This window comes from Chenopodium quinoa, unplaced genomic scaffold (genome assembly GCF_001683475.1).
Source record: "Chenopodium quinoa cultivar QQ74 unplaced genomic scaffold, ASM168347v1, whole genome shotgun sequence".
In the NCBI taxonomy this organism is placed as follows: domain Eukaryota; kingdom Viridiplantae; phylum Streptophyta; class Magnoliopsida; order Caryophyllales; family Amaranthaceae; genus Chenopodium; species Chenopodium quinoa.
In genome coordinates this window covers 4,638,775-4,660,504 of record NW_018744151.1, presented here as the reverse complement: position 1 = coordinate 4,660,504, position 21,730 = coordinate 4,638,775, and the positions used below count along the sequence as shown (strand labels likewise).

Below are 21,730 nucleotides of genomic sequence, written 5' to 3'. Positions count from 1 at the left end.
ATAGAGTAGAGAATTTCTCCGTTTCACGTTAGTTGTAACTTTTCATTTTTAACCGTTTTATATTAGTTGCAATATTAATATATTTGGAAAGAACCTATTATTATTTTATAATTTCTCTCTTCGAACCTCAATTTCACAAATATTTTACTCCGTATAAGTCTAGTCTGTAATTTTCTTAAACTATGAATCAAGCCTACTATTGCAACTAATGCAAAACGAAGGAAGTACGGAGTAATTGAAATACGAGTATGTTTCTCAAAGGGTAAAGTTGCAAGAGTATATAAGACATCATTACTTGATAGTTGATGTTCTAAACCGTTACGGCGCTACTTGGTACAATAGTCATACCCTCAACCGCTGCTAAGGGGATAATTTTCAAATGTTCCTCCTATTTGTTTAAATGTATAAAGGCAAATTATGTGTTTAGAATGCGGATAACATACTAATTAGTATTTACCTTGTCGACACTTTAAATCCAAAATTATAATTAATCGGAAACTGTGTTAGGAATCTCAATTCAATCCGAGTTCAATTCGAATATGCTCCGGAGAAAAAGTCCAATCTAAACCCGTTTAACAATAATTCGAATCCAAATAGGAGGCGGATCTGACTTGGACCCTACACAAAGTCCGACGGAGTCCAATCCGAGTCCTATTTGAGACAATATGACTTAAGAAATGAAGTATATTAGGGACAATACAAGCAATTATAAGCACATCACACATTTCAAAAAAAAAGTATTTGGATTATTCGGAGGTCCGAATAACGGATCGGATTCGGATTCTAAAATTACGAGTCGGATCAGACTCGAACTGGATTCGAATCCCAGCCTAGAGTCCATTTAGTAAACGGATCTTTGAATTTTGCTATATCCAACCCGAATCCGATCCGTTGCCGGTCCGTTTATTACATTGTTAGAATGTTCCTTTCATGCATAGCTAATTAGATACGTAGTATAATAAATCTACGGGTGTTTAATTGTAGGAAACTGAAGTTTGGTCAATTAGCTTCCATAGTTTTGAGGGTTACTCTTGGGGATCCATGGAATCATGGATGCCTTAATTTCAGCCAACTTTACAAAATGCAAAGAGGTTGCACTGTCATGAATGTATGCATATATATATTGTAGTATAAGACAGTGTTGTGTTATGAAAGCATGATTGCATTGGTTGTGATCTACACCACAGTGAAATAACTTTGTTTGACACCATAATTTTCATCAATTGGAGGAGGATATCATCCAACAAAAAATCCAATACAATACAAAACCTGGAACAACTGATAATTTCCCAAATGCATTCAATTTGTCAACCGGAAAACAAGTAGTAGAAAAATTGACAACCAAAATTGGTTGACAAGAATAAAATTCAGGAACTTTCTGTGCAAATGAAACAATTTGTATTGATACTGTCCACCAGAAGCAGATGGACAAGCGAGTTTAAAAAAGGAAGACAGGATCTTAGCAAAATGATGACTTCCTTGACAAGTTAGAATCAGTTTCATCAAGTGAGATTTCTATACACCCTATCTAGCGCCTTCTCTCCCCAAAGAAGAAAAGCCCAACCAAAGAAGCTGATTGCTCTTGTATGCAAATGCAGGAGCAACTGCAATATACGAATTAAATTGTCATGCCAAAAGTCTTCAGCCTCAACAATTCCAGCAGCTGTGACTGAATTGCATCCTGATTAAACAGGAATTTGATAAATTTTCTTCGCCATGCCATCAAGGATATCATTAAGGGATTGACATAAGCCAGCTATCTGCAGAGTTTGACAAGCTTAATGTATTAGCATGCCACAAAAAAAAAAAAAAAAAAAAAAAAAAGAAGCTTAATGTATTAGCATGCCAAAGCACACTATTTTACTCTACGCCAACAAATGAAGAAATTTCCATTCCCCTCACTTTATCTGCAACCTATGTCACAATGTATCCAGTCACGCATGTGTATATATTGGCGCAAGAGATAAGAGGGATAAAAGCATTAAGCTTGAAATCAACCAAACTTGTATGACTACTAAACAGTTTCCAGCCTCAAGAGTTTTCAAAATGCAGTGTGATTTACTTTTACTTAGCCTGAGAGTTTTGAAGATATGATCTTAAGACTCCCAATGTTTCATAACAGGGAAGCTTCAAGGCAAGAAGAAACTCAGACAAGGTGACCATCTTTCATCTCACTAATTATTCTTGGTAATTGATTGTCTTGGTAGAAATTTCAAAGTATGTATTGAATGCTTGGTTACATGTATACTATCCCAGACATTAATGAAGGTTAGTTTTACAAATTTTAAATTTAACGATCCTCATGCCTTTACAACAAGGGAGCCGAGATCGGTAAAAATAATTGATTGATCACTTTGCTTTGTACATAAGTGTCTTAAGAATCCACATAGCTGCCTCAAATTAAGGGTGTTTATAACAGTTAATCAGATGCAGCACAAAAATAGAAAGCTCAATCTCTAATGTACACAAGGAGACTAAACCAGTTAGTGATCAAGAAAGTTGCAACTCTGATAATGGATTCTTTAGGCAGTGATGTTTCACAATCTAGATTCTATCACTTCAAACTCTCGTAAAGAAGAAGTGATCTGGGATTCATAAATATTCTATCATGTCTCACAAAGGCCCTGGTTGGGCATGAAAAGCTTCTGCATGTGTAATCAAGGTCTTGTTGCGCGAAAAGACAGCCCCGACTCTACCTTTGTAAAGTCATATTTTACTTTCTACAATTCTACATCTCTTTCCCAGCCCAGTTTTTTTTTTTTTTTTTTTTTTTTTTTTTTTGTGTGTGTGTGTGAGAGAGAGTTGGGGGGGGGGGCAATTAATTTTCAAGTTCTTTCAAATTCCAAGCAAGATATAATAGGAATTACCTGCTGGTCCCACTGTTGCAGTTCCTCTGTGTCGTCTTCAAAATGTATGACAGCTTCCACCTGATGCATGAATTATTCAACCACAAACACACATTAAGATAAAGCAAGCCAACTACTTTTCTAATTGTGCTGTATACATCAATAACCCAACTTCTCAAAAAAAAAGACTCCCTCTGTACCTCAATAATTTTCACAGCCTATTTAGGTTTAAGAAATCTTTTCATTTTCTTTCGGCCACGTTGACTCATTCTCTCTCTCTCTCTCTCTCTCTATCATAACATTTTCTCTTAGCAATTTCCTATCCACTACCAAATAGTTCACAGTGAACACTAATCCTCCATGTGTCAACCCAAACGTGAATATCTTTTAAATGCAGAGCAGAGTAGAGCTATAACATCTATTACTCCATGCCAGGTTTAGGTCAGATGCCCACCAAGAGCGATATGATACTTCCTCCACTCTAGTAATATTGCAACTAGACTTTTGCACAATTGATCATGCTTGTTTGACCACATTTTATGATTAATACATTAAGTAAATAATCTTCATGTGGGATTTTTAGATTTGTCTCATAAAATACTTACTCAATATCAACTTTTTATAATTTTTTACTCTTATAGAATTATAGATATTTAATTTTAAAAAGTGTGCTTTGAGATGCGTAATTTCGTCCTTGTTGCAATATTATTGGAACGGAGGAAGTATCACCCAAGGTCTTGTGCTATGCCATGGGTATTTATTAATTATGTTTGATGCTTCAGCAGTGTCCCACATTGACAAATTATGTTACCCTTTTTTTAAAAAAAAAGAAAAAAAATTCTACCCAAAACCCATATTCTTATAACTCATCCATAACATGTTGCCATTTTGGACACCATACATATTGAAATATTTGGGATAACAAAGATGGATGTTGAATACATAACAATCATAACATAAATTTTCCTATTCCCTGTTCATATCATGCTCACCACTGAAAAAGCAACAATCATATATCACATACTATAATCTGGATTGTGTAAGAATGACTAATTTATCAATCAATTTACTTTTTTATTCAAGAACCATTCCTCTTTTTCCCTCTTAAAGGACATAACGCTATTCAAATTGAATCCCCGAACGTTAACAATTTTCAATGAGTAAAGTTCAAAGACGATTCATAAGATCAAATTTAACCATACCTGATCAATTGAGCCCCTCATTCGATCTTCATATATCATTTTTGAAGCAATCTTCTCAGCCTGCCCGGAAACAAAAACAAATTAAAAAATATCCAACTCCCAAAAGCGTACTAGAACCTCGATGAGAGAGGTATATGATAGGAAAGTAAGAAAATCATTTGAAACGTAAACAAGCACTGGTGTTGCAACTTAAGAGAACTTGAACCAAAAAGCCATTTACAGTTTGTAGGTGACATTCAATCTCAATAAGTAGTCACCAACATCTTCAAAACAAAAAATAAAATGGCAAGAAATAATAGGCATGATTGAAAAATACAAGAATACTGATAAACACTAGTCTAAATTCCACTTTACGTCCCAATGAAGACGGATGACCAAATAAAATCAAATGACCTCAAGAATAGCATAATACACTCATCTTTTATCGTCCCAACGCTCAAGAGAATCATAGCACTAACAACTCATTTTAAAGAAAACATGAACATGGTGAAGACTCGAACTAAGCATTACAGTTGTTACATCTTACATTGCACAACCACGCAACCTAAAGACACCAATATAAACCCAAAATACCACCATACATAGAAATATAGAATATATGATAGAGGGATTGCAAATTCAAATAAAGCATTTCTAAAAGCATACTCAAGCAACAAAAAAAAAAAAAAAAAAATACCAATTATCAAAGTATACTCAAGCAAGATAAAAACCAACCTTATGAGGAGGGATGCCAAGCAATGTACCCAATTCACCAAAGCTACACAATGACAAAAAGACATTATGATTAAGGTCAATAGCAATTAATGGAAGTAATGAAACAGTTCAAACCTTTTCCTTTTGTACAAGGGGCAGGAAGGAAGGAATTACTCACCTTATGTTCGTGTAAAGTTTACTAGCACTTAGAAGATTGTGCTCAATCATTGCTCTATCAAGCACAGTAAAATTGTCGGGCAAAAGTGCTTTCTGTCAGAAAATTAGGTGTGGAATTTTCATAAAAATTAGCCATAGCCCTGAAAGTACATAATTCAACGAGAAATTGAGGATACAGGGTAGAGTTCAGTCTACAACCTGATGTGGTTTCAATTCTTCTGCAAATGCATCGATCTCAGGTTTTCTCAGAATCCTTTCTAGATAAACCTAAATTATCAAGTATTCGTAGTATGTTAAAGAAATGGAAGTCAAAACAATTGACAGAGATTATCACATGTATGCTAAACTACAATGGAAAAGGCAGAGATAACCTTCTGCAGTATTGGATAGATCTTTAACTTTGAGCAACGTTCATCCTGTAAAAAGTTCAAAATTTAAGCATCAAGGGGGGAAAAAGCAACATATTCGACTCATCAAGTAAAGATGCATACCTTGTACAATGTAGCAAGAACCCGAGAACGTTGGGGCCCAGCACCAGCCAATATCGTGCAGGTGACAGCAGCTGATAAAGCTTGCTCTAGTGCTGCTTCGTCAATTTCCCTTTCAAAACAAAACATATAAAAAGTCAGCATGCTAATAATTCTCAACATCAAAAGTCTCAAGCAGTCAAGCATCTCCACCCCTCTCTCACCCACCCAAAAAATTAGAAGAACAAAAAAGAAGAGACACAGTAAAGTTATTGCAGCATATATATCTTATTATATTTACTTGACTGTCTTGACCTCAACAATAACATCCAATTGTATAAAACTACAGAAAACCATGAGATTCGAATATATATATACACACGCACACAAATTACCCGCCAAGCACAATGACCTATACCCATTAATTTATTAACCAGGTTCATGTGATTGCAACATTGCAACAGTTGCAATTTTTTTTAAAAAGTTCACCAGCTGCTACTACATTGATTTTCACAATCAAAAGCAGCCATTCATATTACTAGATACACGTATCAGGTGTTTGTTCAAGTTGACACATCAATAAGCTTGTTTGTGGATGTTGGAATATAGAAAGTTGATTAACCACATTCCAAACTGCACACTACTGGAACTCCAGAAGGCCTGGAACCAATTAATGTTAAAGGAAAACTATTAACAGCCTATGAAAGCTCCCATTATCCAACATAGATATCTATATCAAAGTGTCATACTCAACCTTTTTCCAAATAGTATATGTGATTTGCCCACAAACTAAAGCGTACATGCACCTATGTCCAAATTCTGGTATTTTACAGAAGATTTGAACTGCAATGAGAGTCAATGTACCATGGAATCTAATTTCGGACCCTGAACTGTTTAGGGAAGATACCAGGAACACAATGGGATAGTCACAAATTTACAACTATAGACCAAATTTTCATTCTTTGCACAAGAATCATAGCAAGTCTAAAATTATCATAATTATTAGTCTTACTAGAACTTTATAATAGCAACAAATCAAGCCTTGATCAAAGGTACCTAGACCACAGTACATTCTGGTTCATGGAACGGGTACCAAAATATAATGTGCCACCTTACTTATGTTAACCTAATCTAAAAGTTTAGTACCGATTGGCACATTCAAAGTCATATTAATAAGGTGATCAGCAAATTCAGTACCTTGGGCTCGACAAATCAGATACATTACTAAAATTCAGATCACAATAAATAAAAGAGCAAAGATCAACATGATACTACCACTTGTTTTCACATGAAGCATACACAGCACGATTATTAAAGGTCCCCCTATTTGTATCTATTATAAGCAAAAATCTCATCTATTCGGAGAGTAATAAAGTCAACGGAATGAAATATTTTAAAAATAAGAACAATTATTAGGTTTTCAACACATACTCCTCTCCTATTTGTCGCTTCTCAATCTGAGATATGTCATAATATCGTAGTGCTGCTTCTAAGAACTTTCTTTTCAAGTCTAGGATCCTTGCATAACAAACCTATGCACAAATGAAGGCAAGATGCATCAGAAAATGTACAGCTTTGCAAAAAAAAAAAAAAAAAAAATAAAATAAAATAAATAAATAAAATAAAAGAAAAAAAGAAAAAAAGAAAGAAGCAGCATTCCTCACAAAAAGGTAAAAATATCAACCTTATATTGCAAATTTAATACTTCATTTTGGCTGTTGCTGACCAGGAAAGATGCTTTGTTGATAAAAGCTTCAGCATTTACAGCATCATCATCCTTCAAAAATAACAAACATGACGTTAACTTTGTTGAAAATTTGAAATACTGAAACCAAACTTCTATGAGCTTTCTGGATGTTCCTCTCAAATAAGAAGAAAGAGCAACAATAATGGTTAGGTGAGCAACCCATCCCCCCTCCAAGATCCTATTAACCTCTGACAACATTGTTTCATCTAGAGAAACCTTATTCTTAGGATGGTTTTTGACATTGGACATTGTTAAGAAACTTTACTAGCCAATTCCAAGGCATTAGAAGATAACTAAATAAACACTCAACAACTCAAAACCAATGAGATACACAAAAATCTCTTTATCGAATAGATAGTATGGCTTATTTCCAACCGAGTGGGGCAAAATGTAATATATACAGAAAATTAACAATGCCAAGTACCTCAAGATACAAACGGGCAATCTGAACACATTTTAATAGCCTGTAGGAATCATCAATCCCTCTGAAGAATATAAAAAAAAAATGAAAATTATTAAACTTAAGGGTCAAGCATGACAACGAATAGTGCACTAAGAGAATAAAGTCTGACCTCATTCCAGAATCCAAATCAATTCCACTGAGCATCTGAGCTGCTTTTGACCATTGTTGCTCAGACTCATACAACTCAGCCAGCTTTTCCCTGATGGTTAGGGCCTGCAAGTCAAGACAAAGAAATATGAAACTCAAGATTATGTCTTCTAGTTCTAAGAGAAAAAAATTAGTTGTTCAGCTCCTAATTTCCTTCTCTCATAAAATATTTATTTTAGCTCTAATCATCTCAGCTCTAATCAGTTCAATTCACTTCAGCTCTAATCAGTTCAATTCAGCTTACTTCAATAAATGTAAACAGGCCCTAAATCAGGATTCTGAATTCCACGCTATGAATAGATCAAGGATCAGAAGATGACAATAAAATTCAAGTTGATGGTGAACAAAAGTGGCCAAACACTGCTAGCTCAGTACTACAAGTACCCCACTATTAAACAGCAATGTGCTCTTGAGGGTTAAATCATTTGCAAATGCCTCCCACTAATCATCTTTCACCTGGGATTATGGTACCATCACAATTAAGCTTATTTTTTTTAGGACAAGTAAAACCTCAAACATATCAATTCTACGTCTTCTATATTGGGTCTTGGTATTAGTTATCCACTTGTACATACATGACCAAAATGCCAAAAGGGTAGCTGTTACATGCTTATGGCACAGAAGTGTAATAATTTCACCATCAATAGATATGGGGCCCATTTCAAGACAGATTATTTCACTACCAGTATCAACATTAAGTGAATATACTCTTCCTTCCTGAATAAATGTCCAAAACCTCTCAGGCTAACATTAAGTATCCTATGTTCTATAGTCGTTTACTACTCCAAATCACACTTGAACCCTTGGAGACATACAAGATTCCGCATTGTTGCCAAACATGCTCGTTATATGGTCAGCACATTTTACACAGGCACCAAAAATAAAGTTCAACTTCGAAATCACAACTTCAAATCCTCAACTCGAGACAATTTGGCCATATAAAAAAAGCTCGTCATCCAAGCACTTCTTTGCATGCAGATAATTCCTCCCATACCCCAACACCCCACTTAACAAATAGCAACTAGTATACCAAACTTATGACAAATTTTACTAATACAACAACAATAATGCCTTAGTCCGAAAATGATTTGAATTAAACAAATTATACGAATTTTACACAACTAATAACTAAACAAATTAAAACTCCAAAAACTGAACGAAACGCCATCAATACTGACCGAATTTAAGCAACCAATAAATAACCAAACGAGTAAAATCTCTCAATACTAAAAAAGCGCCCCATTTATTCCGAAATTTCGACAAATTTAACACAACTAACATAAGCACTCAACGAAGCACAATACAGATACTAATCCTGTAAATAAAAAATGGAGTAATAAAAAAACCTGCTCCTCGAAAGAAACAACGCGAGGTTGAATCTGCTGAAGGGTATAATGAGCAATTTCCTTCTGAAGTTCGGCCTCCAACTTCCCTAATTCTTGCGTAAAACTCTGCAAAAGCTGCCGCGAAACCACCAGCGGAACATCATCCGACAACACTGTAATTCATCATACAAAAATCAAACACATTATTGAAATTTCTGAAAAAAAAAATGCATCAATATTGAAAAATAAAAAACAAAATTAATTGGAAATTGAATTAGACGAAAAGGAAAGAGGAGAGAGAAGGTACTGTGATCGATGAACTTTTTGGCTTGAGAAACATCATTGGAGGATAACACAGTAGAGAGAATGTGACGATATTGTTCGATTTTCTGCCTCTGATCGCCGATTGCAGCGGCACTTGCTAATGCGCTATCCATAGGTTTGGATTTTTGGTTAATTTGATGTGAATTGATTTCGAAATTTGGGGATTTTCAAAACCTAGTTATGGCAGATGGAATTTCAGAGGGTTTTGTGTACAGTCGAGAACTGGAGATTAGAGAAGGTGAGAGAAGGATACGAAAGAGTGAGTATTTTTTTAGTGTTTGAGAGGAAAAATCAACTTTGTTAAAAGCTAATACGACACGATAAATTGAAATGAACCCCCGATTCGAAATAAGCGTATTTAGATCAAGAATTTTAGACTCATTTACATAATCGGGTTGATCCGAACCCAACACGAATCAGGGTTGAAATTTTCAATTACAAACCGACACACATAAGCCGGTTATATAAATGGGTTACACGACAACCCGTTAATCTAGACCCTACATGCTTAACCTATCAATCAAGTAGTAAAAAAAATGAATTTTTACATTAAAAACTTTAATTTTGTAAATTGCCTTAAAATCATTGATATATTTTGGTAATTTTTTGGCAGTCATATTAAAATTCTCAACTCTTGTAAGTTGAAATTTGGCGATTAATTTGGGACTATTCTTATGTATGGTTGTGTTGCTAAAACAACTATCTTTAAACTCTTGTAGTGTCTTTTGATAAACTACTAACTTTAAACTTTTGTGGTGTCTTTTGCTATAACTACTAACTTTAAACTCTTATAGCTTCCATCTTTAATGGATTAACTAGCGAGTGACCCTGGGCGTTGCACCGGGTTGCTATTGTTGTAGACGTACAATCAATAATTTTCCTAAAAAAAAAGGGTAATTTTTTTAAAAGGCTTTTTAAAACTGCAATTGTCATTGTTAAACCAAAATTAAGTTATTCTTTGAATATAGTTTTTTTTTATTATTATTAAATCTTATGGTTTGTAGTTATAAGAATTTTTTTTTCCATATAAATAACATACGGAGTAGTTGATATTGGCTTAGGGCCTGTTCTCATTGACTGAACTCAGCTGAACTGAACTGAAGTGAAATGAATATTTTATAAGAGAAGGAAATTAGGAGTTGAACTGAACTGATTTTCAACGTATGAGAACAGGCCCTTAAATGGTTAAATAGTCATATGTGTCATTAAAGGTTGAGAGTTCACTTCATTTCCTAATTTCCTTTTCTTATACAATATTCAAACAGGGAATCGGAACAGGCCTTAAGTCTTTTAAGTTTTTAATTTGAATATTAACTCAAATTTTTCCCTAGTGATCTAAAATGGTACGTATTGCTTTGTTAAATCATACAACAACTTTGGACAAAAGATTTACTATGCTTTAATTTTTTACTAGTTTTGACTTTTGAGCAGCACTAAAGTCTAGATTGCTTCCTTAATTGCCAAATTCCATGTTGGTACACAACCAATGAACCAACTTTGAATTTCAAATTGCTTTTTTAGTCGCCTAAATTCAATGTTCATAGCTTCATACGCAAATCCAATGAATCAATATTAGTATTCACATAGATATTCATACTAACAAAAATTTTATATGGAGTATCTTAAATTTGCACCAAAATATTAACTCACAAGGATTTTTTTGTAAATTACCGCCCCAAAATGTACCATGTATTGAAATAACCACCCATTTTTAAAAAAATTAAATAACCACCCATATTTTACAAAAAATGTAGGTTTTACCATCCGACCTATACTCCGACCAGTTTTTCGAGCATCGGCCCCACATAACGGCTGTTTTTTATTTTTATAAAAGTTATTTCTCGATTTATTTCCTCCCTTGTTTCACAAACTACTACCAAACTTAAAATTCTTCATTTTTTTCATAAATTCTACCGATTTTTACTCCAAGTTTTGCAAATTGACAAGCGAATCCTTTAAAGAACGTACTTAAATTTTTTTTACACCAATTTGTACATCAAGGTAATTGAAGATCGCACTTAATATTTATTTATTTTTTAGTTATTTTGCAATGTTTTAATGAAGTAGAATTCAAGTTATACGATATTTTTTGTTTGGAATGTGTTTTATTAGGAATTTAACGATGTAATCGTTGTTTGATTCATTCAATTTAACTTGAATTGAAAATTAGGGTTCTTCATAATGAAATTGTGGGGCACATGCTCGGAAAACTGATCGGAGTATAGGTAGGGTGGTAAAACCTACAATTTTGTAAAATATGGGTGGTTATTTTTAATTTCAACAAAAATGGGTGATTATTTCAACACATGTTAAATTTTAGGGTGGTAATTTACAAAAAAAATCCAATTATTATCATTGCCTAAAATCGCTTAGTCGTAAATCTCATTATGTCAATGAAGATTCACAAGTTAGAATCTATGAAACGGATAAAAATGCAAAGGTTATCGTTTGCCATTAATCTCGTTTTGTCAACGAAGATTTCCAAGTCAAATACTATGAAATAGATGCAAACACAATGGGTATCGTTATTCGTTAGTTGTTAATCTCATTATGTCAACGAGTATCTACGAAACAGATGCAAATGCAAGGATTTACAAGATTCAGAGGTTTTTCCATGCGGCAAGCCACATGATGCGGCACGGTTACTTGTATTTTAGGGTTACTTGTATTTTGAGGTTACTTGTATGGGTTACTTGTAGGGTGTTACTTGTATCGGTTACTTGTATCGTGGGGTTACTTGTATGTGTTACTTGTATTCTAGATAACTCCAGATCAAAATCCCATACCAAACCAGTAACACCCTACAAGTATCCCCTGATCAAAACCAATAACAGCCATACAAGTAACACATGACAAAACCAGTAACACTCTACAAGTAACCCCGACCAAAACCAGTAACACCCATACAAGTAACCCCAGAATACAAGTAACACCTACAAGTAACCCCTGACAAAACCAATAACACTCTATAAGTAACCCCGACCAAAACAGTAACACCCATACAAGTAACCCCGACCAAAACCAGTAACACCCATACAAGTAACCCCGACCAAAACCAGTAACACCCATACAAGTAACCCCAGAATACAAGTAACACCTACAAGTAACCCTCTGACAAAATCAGTAACACCCTATAAGTAACCCCGACCAAAACCAGTAACACCCATATAAGTAACCCCAAAATACAAGTAACCCTTGACAAAACCAGTAACACCCTACAAGTGACCTTTGCCGCACCATGTGGCCAGCCACATACAAAAATTTATATACAAGATTAGGATTTAACAAAAACAGATGCAAACGCGAAGGTTATTTTAGACCCACTATATTAATTAGCGGAAATAAAAACCAGCCAAAAAAATATCTTTTACACCCTCTCACGTTTTCAATTTTCAGTATCAGTTTCACTCTACACTCCGCACCGCCACCACGCTGCTTCTCCTCCCTCCTCCGTCAACCACCACCTCCGCCGCCATCAACCGCCGGTTTTCACCTTCTTCTAGAATCTTCTAGAACACCACCGTCACTACAACCACCGCTTTCGTCATCTTTTCGATCAATCTTCCTGAACCACCTCATACGCCGTCGTTTCGTCTTCTGTAGACGAATTTGATCGAAGGTCGGAAATTGTTGATGATCGTGAGTTTCTGTAAATGAATTGATGGTACTTGTGTTCGTGATTTTCAGTGCTAAGATCTTAGTGAAGTTTGCTCAACAACTGCATTTATGGTATACATTTGTTTCCTTTAATCTCAGTGATTAATTTTTTATTTTGATATTTTCAATTTTGTTGATTAATTTTGCTGATGAATTTGTATTTTAATTGTTGTGTTTGAATGTATTTTAAGGCAATTTCAGTTTATTTTTTTAGTTTGGTAGTATAGTGATTGATGCAGTAATTGAATTTCATGACAATCTGAATTACGTAGTATTATATAAGTTGATCAAGGAAATTCACCATTTTCTTAATTAGCTTGAATTTTGGGGTAATATTGATTTCATGGAATGTTGTAGTAGAAAATTTATGTGATTTTAATGGTGTATTTTAGCAAGTTTGATTTTGAATGTGATTTAGAGTAGTTTTTTGAGTAAATATGTGTTGCATGTTGCAGTCTTATCAGAATTGGATGTCGAAGGATGGTGGCTGTTTAACTAATGGGGAGATAAGTTATGATAATTCTACTAGAATTGAACCCAAGCGCTCGCACCAATGGTTTATCGATGGTGGTGAGGCAGGGTATTTACCGAACAAGAAGCAAGCTGTAGAAGTTCCCGGTAGCAATTCATTTGTTGGAATACCGACCTCTACTCTTTCTCCTTGGGGAGGTGTGGCTGGTTTTAACTCGGTTCCTAGTCAATTTACTGAACAATTGTTTGATACTGATGCTATTAGGTCTACTAGTTTTGATGAGAGAAATATTGCGTCTGTCAGTATGGGTAGCTTGAATACTGGAAGAAAGGTTACGGAGGATCCATTTGGGAGTAATTCCTCATTTGGTCTATCTATAACTCATTCATTGGAAGATCCTAAGTCAGGGATCAACTATGGTGGGATAAGGAAAGTCAAAGTTAGTGAAGTGAGAGATCCTGCGGACTTCCTGCCATTGCCTACAAGGCCTGCATATGCTAGAGAATCTGAGGGTGTTATGTCAACTGCTCATGGTTATGGCAAGGTAGATGATAGCGGTATATCTATGGGTCTGACATATGGCCGAGAGGAGGAAAATATTGTAGCAGTTGGGGACTCTTATGGTAGGGAAGACAATGGTTTTATATCAATTGACCAATCATTTAGTAAAGATGCTGGCAACACATTGGGAATGGGGCATTCCTACAAGGCTGATGTTAGCACTATGTCAATGGCGAATACATTCAGTGGTGCTGATTGTAATATAATGCCAATGGCTGAAAACTTTAGTAAGGGGGATAACAATGTCATTTGCGTGGGAAACCTCAGCAAAGGGGATAATATGGTCTCCATAAATCATACGTACAGAGGTGATAGCTCCATCCCAGCTACTAACAATTACAACAAAGGGGATGATAGCACCACAACAATTGCTCTATCTAGCAGCAAAGGTCAAAATCATTCATTGTCCATGGGCCACTCATTCAACAAGGGAGACAGTAACATAATATCCTTTGGTGGGTATAATGGTGATAATGATTTAGATGCTTCAGGGACACTCACATGCAATTATGAAGTGCTAATGGGTCAACCTTCTATTCAAAGGTCTGACACATTAAATCAGAAGGATTTGACTGTCTCGAATGCTGATGCAGCCATAGTTGCTGCTCAGGTTAATGCTTCTAGAGCAGAAAGTACCTCCAGGAAGAAAGAGGACATTAAATCAACGAAGAAGACACCTCCCAACAATTTTCCTTCGAATGTGAGAAGTTTGCTTTCTACTGGTATTTTGGATGAGGTTCCAGTGAAATATATTGCTTGGTCACGAGAGGTAAATCTACTTATTTTGTTTTCATTTTTGACTTGGGGAAATTGATATTAGCAGTCCCAACTAGTGTTTTATTGGTAGTAGTCCCACATTTGGAGGTGTCATCTCAAAATCATTCTCACCGGCACTCCTTTGGGGGTAACTTTTCAAAACAGTCCTCACCTGCACTAGCCTGTTAATAAGGTTAAAAAGAGCCGCATTTATAGTTAGATTGGTTGGCCTTTTTGTAAACTGCTTCCATTTTGTTTTGGAAAATATATACAAAAAAAAAAAAACCAACATTTTTGCGGTTAGCTCACAATGTGTTGAACTTTTGATTAACTATGAGTAAGTCGACCTATGTTTAAGTAATAACTTTCAATGGGTTTTTTTACCAGTAACCAGCAAGCTAAATAATCAGCAAGTTCCCAAGCCATCCAACCACCGCAACCCCTCTCAAGCCACCCAAAACAACCAACAACTTTCTCCATTACTGTCGCCCCACCTCTCCCTTTTTATCTCCCTCAGCCTTTCTTTCTCCTCCCACTCTCTCTCCTCCAAACCCCTCCTAAGACTGGGAAGTAGCCTGCACTAGCTGATCAACCTTCAAGGTTTAAAGGGGTTTAGGGTTTGCAATTGATAGAAATTGATGAAGCAACTTGGGTGGAGTTTATTTGGTGGTTTTGCCGCTATTAAATGGATGAATAAGTGGCAGTCCATGGACCATGGTGGGGTTTGAAGGATGGTGGTCTATGCAGATTAGACATGAAGAGGAGAGGAGAAAATGGCCGGCGTATCTACTTCTGCATCTGCGGCTGCCTTTTCCATGGTCATTGCAAGGTGGTCTGCCTCTTTCTCAATTGAAGCCACTACTGAAAACAGGTCTGCCAGTGGAGGGAGAAGGAGAAGAAGAGAGAAAGGGGGGTCTGGGGGAGGGAAGAGAGAAGGGGTGGTGGAGAAGAAGAGAGAAAAAAAAAAGGGGGATGGTAACTGGTAGAGGAGAGAGAGAAAGTAGTGGTGATTGGTGGAGGGGAGGGAGAGGAGTTGAGGTTTATGGAGAGGAGAGAGAAACAGCTGTAGAGAGAGGAAGAGGGAGAGTTTTTTTTTAAAAAATAATTAATTTATAATTAAAATAAATAAACTAATTACAATTTAACACATGGCATGTTTAACCTTTACATCGGGTTACTACCAGGTCATAACTCATTTTTGGAAAATACCCAACAAAGATTGAATTACTCATAGTTAATCAAAAGTTCGACTTAACAGCTAAAAGGTTGGTTTATTTTTGACAAATTTTCCTTCTTTATTCTATTTTGTTTTATATATTAAAATTTGGAACTTGTACCCCCACCTCTTCCCTATCTTGCCCTTCCTGTCTAGCTTCTCACTTGGTCTTGTTGGCAACTCGTTTCCTGATCAGAAAAGTAGCACCTGCATCCCTTTTCAGCAACCCCATTCCTTGGTTATCCTTGTAGCGTAGCTCATCCCTTTATAAATCCATTCCCCCCTCTAGCTTAGCTTTTGTTTATTATTCTAAATTTGGGGATGTCATTGATTTTGCTATTTTTCATATAATTGCCAGTTATGATGACAGAATCAAGCTTTAAGCTTTTGCTTTGAGATGGCATATAGGTTATGGAGACTAAAATAAGAAGTGGAAATAGAGGCAACGGGATATTTGATTATTATGGCTGTGCTAAGATTAAATAGTTGGGGTAGTGGCACTTATTATAGGGTTTTTTTTGGCCAATATGATTAATTTTTTGAAGTTATTGAAATCTGATATGAACTTTTGGTGTACTTTGATAGTTTTGAAGCATTTACCTGGCTTAAGGGTTTGGCATGGTGACATATAGAGGAAGTGGGAGGAGATTTAAAGGAAGAAGGATAAGAAGATGAGTATGGTGGGGGTAAGAAAGAGAGTAGGTCGAAGAGGGCATGGAAGCTGTCAACGGTGTGCTTCTTTTTCTGATGGTGGTCTGGTAGATGTTAGTTCTCAGGTGGCATTGGGAGTTAGAGCTAGTAAGGGTGGTTGGGACTTGGGAGTTAGAGCTAGTAAGGGTGTTTGGGACTTGGGAGGGTAGGAATATGGGCTTTAGTTGGAAAGGGAGTGGGAAGGCAGAAGGAAGCAGAGGAAAAAACAAATTGACTTTTTCTTCAGGGTATCAGTCATTAGATCAATATGAAATTGCACCCCTTAAAGTTAAGACCATTCTGTTAATCAGCAATTTGGACCTTTAGAGAAGATGGGTCATAGTTGGGCTGTTAGTACCAAAGTCTCCTTTTGGCTTTAGCTTATTAATGGTGATATTACTGTACTTTTATATCCTAGAAGGAGCTCCGTGGCGTCATAAAAGGTTCTGGATATCTTTGTGGATGTCAGTCATGCAACTTTTCCAAGGTCTGTTGTATTCTATTCTTTAAACTTCTTGTTGGAAATTTGGGCCGGCATTTGATCTGATGAGCAGATTTATTATTTGTTTGTTTAGGTTATTAATGCTTATGAGTATGAGCGTCATGCTGGGTGCAAAACCAAACACCCCAACAATCACATATACTTTGAGAACGGGAAAACCATTTACGGGATTGTTCAAGAGCTTAGGAATACTCCACAGAATATGCTGTTTGATGTTATACAAACAATAACAGGTTCTCCCATCAATCAAAAATCATTCAGGCTTTGGAAAGGTGACTGCAGTTTAAATTGATCGTTTCATTTTTTTTTTATTGAACAATTAGTCCAACCTTTGTTATTAATAATATTTCTTTTAATGGAGTTTGCAATTTCTCATATTCTTTCTTTTTCATGTTTGTCAGAATCTTTCCTGGCTGCGACCCGGGAACTTCAGCGCATATATGGTAAGGATGAGCGGAACCAGTCATTATAAACTCATTTATAAAGACTGGTAAGCCGTAAGCACATCCCTACTCTTCTGTAAAATTTTACTGATTGAGTTGTAAATTGTGTGTGATAGAAACTATGTGATAAAATTTGTCTGGCATGTAATGAGATGATAAAAAAAATGAAAATAAATTTGTGCCCAAACTTAATTAGATTATAGAACAAAGTCTAAAGGAAAGAAGAGATTTTCTTGTAGACTTGTATTTCTAATGTCTACTCTTTGTAGTGGGGGAGAAATGATATTAATTGTGAGGGATTGAGGCATAGTTTGACTTACTCATCCAAAGAGAATCTCCTTCCTTTATTCTTATCATGTATGCCATAAAATGACTGGAGATGATGCTCTATACCTTGTGTGATCTATGTTGATGCTCTATTACAAGGTTTACAATGATGCTGGTAACCGTGCGGTTAGGGCTTGATTGTAGCAGGCTTTGGTTACAAATTTTAATGCTTGAAACTACGTTGAAAGTAACACCAGACTTTTGAGTGATTAAGATAAGAAGTGAATGTGCTATGGAATACGTTTTAAAATGCCCCTGAACATGCCAAAGAAAGACTTTATTTTACTCCGTATTACATTCATCTGATTAAATATTTATTGTGTGGTGACTTCATTTATAGTACTCCATGCTCCTTATTCTGGGATTTTTATCCATTGTTTAACTAAAGGACCTGAACGCTGTCTGAATAGAGCTTGGAAACATGAAAAAGGATTCATATATCTTCTGTTTTCAAGATTCCAAGTCCTTATAATGTCAGAAACAATTTGAAGTGAAAATGCAAGATCACCCTTTCTCTTCCCTCTCCTGCATGCTCCACCCCCCCCCCCCCTTCTCTTGTACAGTTCAAACACACTCTTAGCTCTAACTAACGTCCCAAAAGGTTGAATAAGGGATACCAAGTGTAATTTACAACTTAAAGTAAGGACAGATGAGAGCCAGTAAGCTCAGTTGAAGGTCAATAGTTAAAATAAGTTTTAAACTTAAAATAAAGGATAATAAGTTTAGATTAGGAATTTTGGGTGAAGAACAAAGACTTAGTCATGAAACATTTATTTTTCTTTCTTAGTTTTTAAATTTTATATTGATGTATTTAGAAGCTAAATATTATTGTGTGGCTGTCACCTTGTTTCCATGGTTACAGTGTGATGCTTGCATCACTGAACGTAGAGTGTGTGTTTTGGGATATTGGATGACATAATTGGTGATTGCTAAAGCAAGAACTGTTTTTTCATCTTTTAAGTGAACATTCTGACATGTACTGATATTATCTAGGAAGCACAAAATTTTCTGGTCCTAGTTTTTGAGTCCCCAAAGTCCGTAACGTTTTTGAATACTGTCGTTTTTGTGCAAATGAAGCTAGAGATGCCTGTGACTTTAGGTTTTCCCTTTTTTTGATATGCTTCCGTTTTTGGTATTCAAGTCGTTTCCGCGTTATACAGTGTAATGATAACCTATCAGTTCAAGGGCCCTTACATAAGTTTTTGTTTCCACACGCCTAGATACTAATGGTTGACCTACTTTATGATTCGTAAATCGTTATACTTTATACTTCCAAGAATTTTTTTAGCTGAATGGACCTCAGAATTTCACGGGAGCTACATTTTTGAATGACATATAAGAAAAAGAGAGATAGGAGGAAGGAGAGGGAGGGAGTGAGGGACACTGTTGTGATTTGTGACTGCTAGGGTTGTTAAGTTTGTTTGGATGCATGATATATCAGCATTCAGCAGCTTTTTGCTGGACTTTTGTTATAAATTTGAATGCCTAATTTTCTGTTGGGACTTTTATTTGTTTTGCTGCTCATTTGGATGTGGCAAGAGCAACATTTTAATTTTATTAATTTATCCAATTTTATTGTCATCATTATTGTGATCCTATTTAAACACCGTGTCTAATCTACATTTTGTTTTGCAGTTTGAGCCCTTCACATTTGTCTTTTATCTGCATCTGTAATGACTGTTAATTTTGCTTCTCCCTTTATAATTAATTTTTCAAAAAACACTGAACTTATCTGTTGTTTTTTCAGCTAATAACATACATAACCCTATTATTATTGTATAAATTTAACTTATGCACACTCCAATTATTCCATAAAATGCAGTTTGCAGATCCTGTAGCATTGTTGGAATTAGTTATACAAATTTAGTTCAAACTTTAATGGCTGGTTTCCAAATTCATGTATTTGGCCGTATTTCGCTTATTGTGTTGAAAATATCTTATTGTGCAGGTAAGGATGCCAAGGTTCTCTGATGCATTGGTGAACTTATCTTATATTTTTGCTTCTAGGTATCAACTCCTTCAATACCAACTGTATAAAAGTGGGATTAGTAATATGCTATGTTGACCAAAATTATTTTTTAAAGATTTGGTCTCAACTTTTGTAATAGTAATTTTTGTTTTCCGGATTAACATATTAAACCAGTGCTTGTAAATGATGAAAGTGTTGGATGTAGATGAATTTTTGTATAAAGAATGGAATGGTCTTTTCTTTTGCTTCACCTTTTTTCTTTCAAATTATTTTCTTATATGTCCAATTTTTTATATGGTACGGTTATTTATGACAATTTAGCCAACCCCAAATTATTTTGGGACTAAGGCTTTGTTGTTGGTGGTGTTGTACAATTTTAGCCAATAAAAATGATTTCTGCAATATGGGTTATAACAACCAAAACTTCAAGATAATACTGAACTAGATTGTGAATTGTTTTTTTTTTTTTTTTTTTTTTTTTTTTGACGGGAAGCAATAGCTTTATTCAAATCAAACATCAAGGCTCTGATCAGCCACGATAAATTCAGTTACATCGCAAGGAAAATCCTCCATCAACACTCTAAGTTCATCGAAAGAAAAACATAATTTAGCTAAATTATGAGCAACCCGATTGCCACTTCTCCTAACAAAAGAAAATGAAACATGATGGCAAGCCAGAGTAAGCCGGAGAATATCCTTTACTATCGTCCCAAAGGCAGTGCTAGGAGCCATTCTCTTCACCAGGTGATTATGTAACTTCAAGCAATCAGTTTCTAAACAAAACTTACGGAAACCATAGTCTATAGCAATGTTAAGAGCGTGTCTCATAGCAAGAGCTTCAACTACATCGACCTCAAAATTACCTTCCAGCTTAAGGCATGTCGAGACCACCACATCACCAACACAATCTCGCATTACACCTCCAAGGCCCACCCCACCAGACGCAAAGACAGCTGCATCAGAGTTCACCTTGATCACCCCCTCCAAAGGCGGTTTCCAACACGACTCGAAGGTCGGGGGAGGGGGGTTTGTGTTGCTGATCTCCTGCGCCTGCTCAAAATCCCCAATCATACTCACGACTCTATGAATAACTTCACTCCTCTCATATCTCTTCCCTTCAAAACACCACCTATTGCGTTTCAACCATACTCCCCATGCAATACTCCAGAAGATATACCACCAAGCCACATCTTTAAACGTCTTCCTGACCAAAATACACCACTCCCTAAATGTTTCCCCGCCAAAGTTCTCCACTTCTAATCTCAGTGGCGATAAATACCATATTAGCTTCGCATCTCCACACTTCACCAGCATATGCAGAGTACATTCATTAAATTCACCACACAAAGGGCATAATTGATCAACAGTCATACCTCTTCGAGCTAAATTGCTCCTAGCAGCGACCGTATCTCTAATTGTACGCCAAACAAATAATTTGATTTTTTGGGGGAGCTCTGCACGCCATAGTGACTTCCAATCAAAGGGGTTACCCCCATGTGAAGGAGAAGCCATCCCACGCTTTTGTTCCTCAATCAACACATGATAAGCACTCCTCACGGAGTAATTACCATCCTTGGTGAAGTGCCAAGTCCACGAGTCTTTGCGATCAAACTGAGGTATGGGGATATTTTGGATATTGCTGACCTCATTTTCAGAAAAAAAGGCCTTCAACACATTCGTATCCCAATCCCTGTTACTCCACAGCTGGTGCACACAGTTGATACCCACAGAATTGGTACCTTGGCT

At 35.9% G+C, this 21,730-nt stretch overlaps 2 protein-coding genes across 4 annotated transcripts; one reads left to right on the top strand and one right to left on the bottom strand.

The window, feature by feature from the left end:
• Nucleotides 1-1,187: 1,187 nt before the first annotated feature.
• On the bottom strand, nucleotides 1,188-9,714 carry LOC110693693 (COP9 signalosome complex subunit 4-like). The gene is made up of 14 exons (XM_021870858.1): nucleotides 9,375-9,714; nucleotides 9,089-9,240; nucleotides 7,705-7,808; nucleotides 7,557-7,617; nucleotides 7,070-7,162; nucleotides 6,817-6,917; nucleotides 5,410-5,518; nucleotides 5,290-5,334; nucleotides 5,117-5,185; nucleotides 4,920-5,011; nucleotides 4,763-4,805; nucleotides 4,049-4,108; nucleotides 2,868-2,927; nucleotides 1,188-1,760 (listed from the first exon to the last, which is right to left on the bottom strand). The coding sequence occupies exons 1-14, from the start codon at nucleotides 9,502-9,504 to the stop codon at nucleotides 1,686-1,688; spliced, it is 1,194 nt and encodes a 397-aa protein (XP_021726550.1). The 5' UTR covers nucleotides 9,505-9,714; the 3' UTR covers nucleotides 1,188-1,685.
• Nucleotides 9,715-12,662: 2,948 nt separating this feature from the next.
• On the top strand, nucleotides 12,663-20,234 carry LOC110693691. Of its 3 annotated transcripts, none has more exons than XM_021870857.1 (6): nucleotides 12,663-13,120; nucleotides 13,504-14,850; nucleotides 17,162-17,230; nucleotides 17,319-17,517; nucleotides 17,647-17,688; nucleotides 19,964-20,234. In XM_021870857.1, exons 1-6 carry the CDS (start codon nucleotides 13,118-13,120, stop codon nucleotides 19,984-19,986), a joined length of 1,683 nt encoding a protein of 560 aa, XP_021726549.1. In that variant the 5' UTR covers nucleotides 12,663-13,117; the 3' UTR covers nucleotides 19,987-20,234. The 3 variants fall into 3 exon arrangements, with proteins under 3 accessions (XP_021726549.1, XP_021726548.1, XP_021726547.1); XM_021870856.1 differs by having other exon boundaries at nucleotides 12,665-13,120; nucleotides 17,165-17,230; nucleotides 17,647-17,735; XM_021870855.1 differs by having other exon boundaries at nucleotides 12,666-13,120; nucleotides 17,647-17,735.
• Nucleotides 20,235-21,730: the final 1,496 nt, after the last annotated feature.